The sequence below is a fragment of the Diachasma alloeum genome, unplaced genomic scaffold, assembly GCF_001412515.2.
Source record: "Diachasma alloeum isolate Michigan unplaced genomic scaffold, Dall2.0 Dall_scaffold_00666, whole genome shotgun sequence".
Lineage (NCBI taxonomy): Eukaryota > Metazoa > Arthropoda > Insecta > Hymenoptera > Braconidae > Diachasma > Diachasma alloeum.
Window position 1 is genome coordinate 317,235 of NW_021680798.1, and position 1,531 is coordinate 318,765.

The following is a 1,531-nucleotide window of genomic DNA, read 5'->3' on the forward strand; positions in this document are numbered from 1 at the left end:
TGTCATTGTCGGTTTCCAAACAGCCAGAAAGAACGAAGCCACAAAGAATGCCAGTGTATTTGATCATTGCAATATTCGAGAGATCAAATTATTCTTAAATTCACAAAGCTATCCCTATGGAAATCTGAATCTAGACATTGCACACAACCAATCAGCTCTACTTTATGACATGTACACCAACTTCCAAACGTCTTATTATCACAAGGAGCCCGAGCCGCTATTCGACAGAAAAAAATTCTTGGAAGCTGCACCACTCATCGTCATCGATTGCTCCAAACAGAACGAGTTCTTGAAATCTGGACCGGTTGATATTCGCCTGGAGTTTGAGTCACCAGAAATCTTCCCCAACAACACTCATGAAGAAACTCATATAATTTAATCAAGATTTTTTCAAACATATCAATGTAATCTTTCATGAGATTTTTTTTTAAAGGAATCAATGTAATCTTCATAAATAAACAACAATTATTGGAGAATGGATTTTTTATTTATCATCACCAGTATTATTATTATTAGGACATTTTGCTTTCAAAGTATTGAACATTATATTCACTCCGAGTTTTAATTCATTGAGGATGCCCAGCATTGGTGTAGCTGGAGTGTCCTCCGTGAGGTCTGGTCCTCTCTTCCTCTTCAATCCGCTGCCGGTTGATGGCTCGCACCAGGAGCTAGCCCATCGGTCTCCAACAAAATCGTCGCTCACTCGTTGAATTAAATCTTCAATGCAATTCAGAATAACTTCCAGCTTCTTTGAAATAACAGCAGACATCGGCAGTGAAGAATCAGCAGAAATTTCTTCTTCATTCCTCTTCCTCAAATCGACGTAATTTCTCTCCAAGAGAAGAATGTCATCAATTAAGGACCAAACACGCTCCGGCGGATCATCCCCGAAATGTTTCTCTACAACTTCCTCGAACCCGAACAAGTACGGGGCAGTTCTGATCAGAAAGTGGATATCGTCTATCGAGAGTTTCTCCATGATTTCAACTGATGCATCCCTTGTGAAATGAACTACTTATACCCTCCGACCCCCCACTCTTCAACTCTGCACCACAATTCAAATGGAAATTCAGTTTGTGAAAATAATAAATAATTTCTCGGAAACACCGGTAACCGAAAAATTCTTCTTGGAAAAATATTCATAACCGTCAAAGTCGGATGAATCCTCTTGCATTTGAATCGGAGACATCCACTTTAACTTTATTCCAATCATACACCACTCTCAGCTGATCAGATCGCCGAACTTTTAAATATCTCCCTATAAACACCAGTTGCACCATACGAGGTCCAACCAGACTGCTCTTGTTTAGACAACGCGTACGTGATTAAATGCGCGACTTTGACACCCACCGTAAGACGCAACCATCGAATATCCGCCGTGAGATCACAGCCTTACCCCATGCCTCATCTCGGTCCAGCGACACCATTCTCGTTGAGTCAACGCCCCCCCCCCTCCCCACTCGCCGAGCGGCAGCATTGTTCCCAAAAGCCTTTGCTCGGTCCAGCGAGATTATTTTGCAGTCGACACTGC

General features: G+C 42.1%; 1 protein-coding gene across 1 annotated transcript in view; it reads left to right on the plus strand.

Moving 5' to 3' along the window:
* LOC107044047 overlaps positions 1–379 on the plus strand; it is a 1,576-nt gene extending 1,197 nt beyond the window's left edge. The window contains exon 3 of the mRNA XM_015265794.1: positions 24–379. Coding sequence (XP_015121280.1) covers positions 24–379 — 356 coding nt within the window. The remainder of the gene's footprint in view (positions 1–23) is intronic.
* Positions 380–1,531: the final 1,152 nt, after the last annotated feature.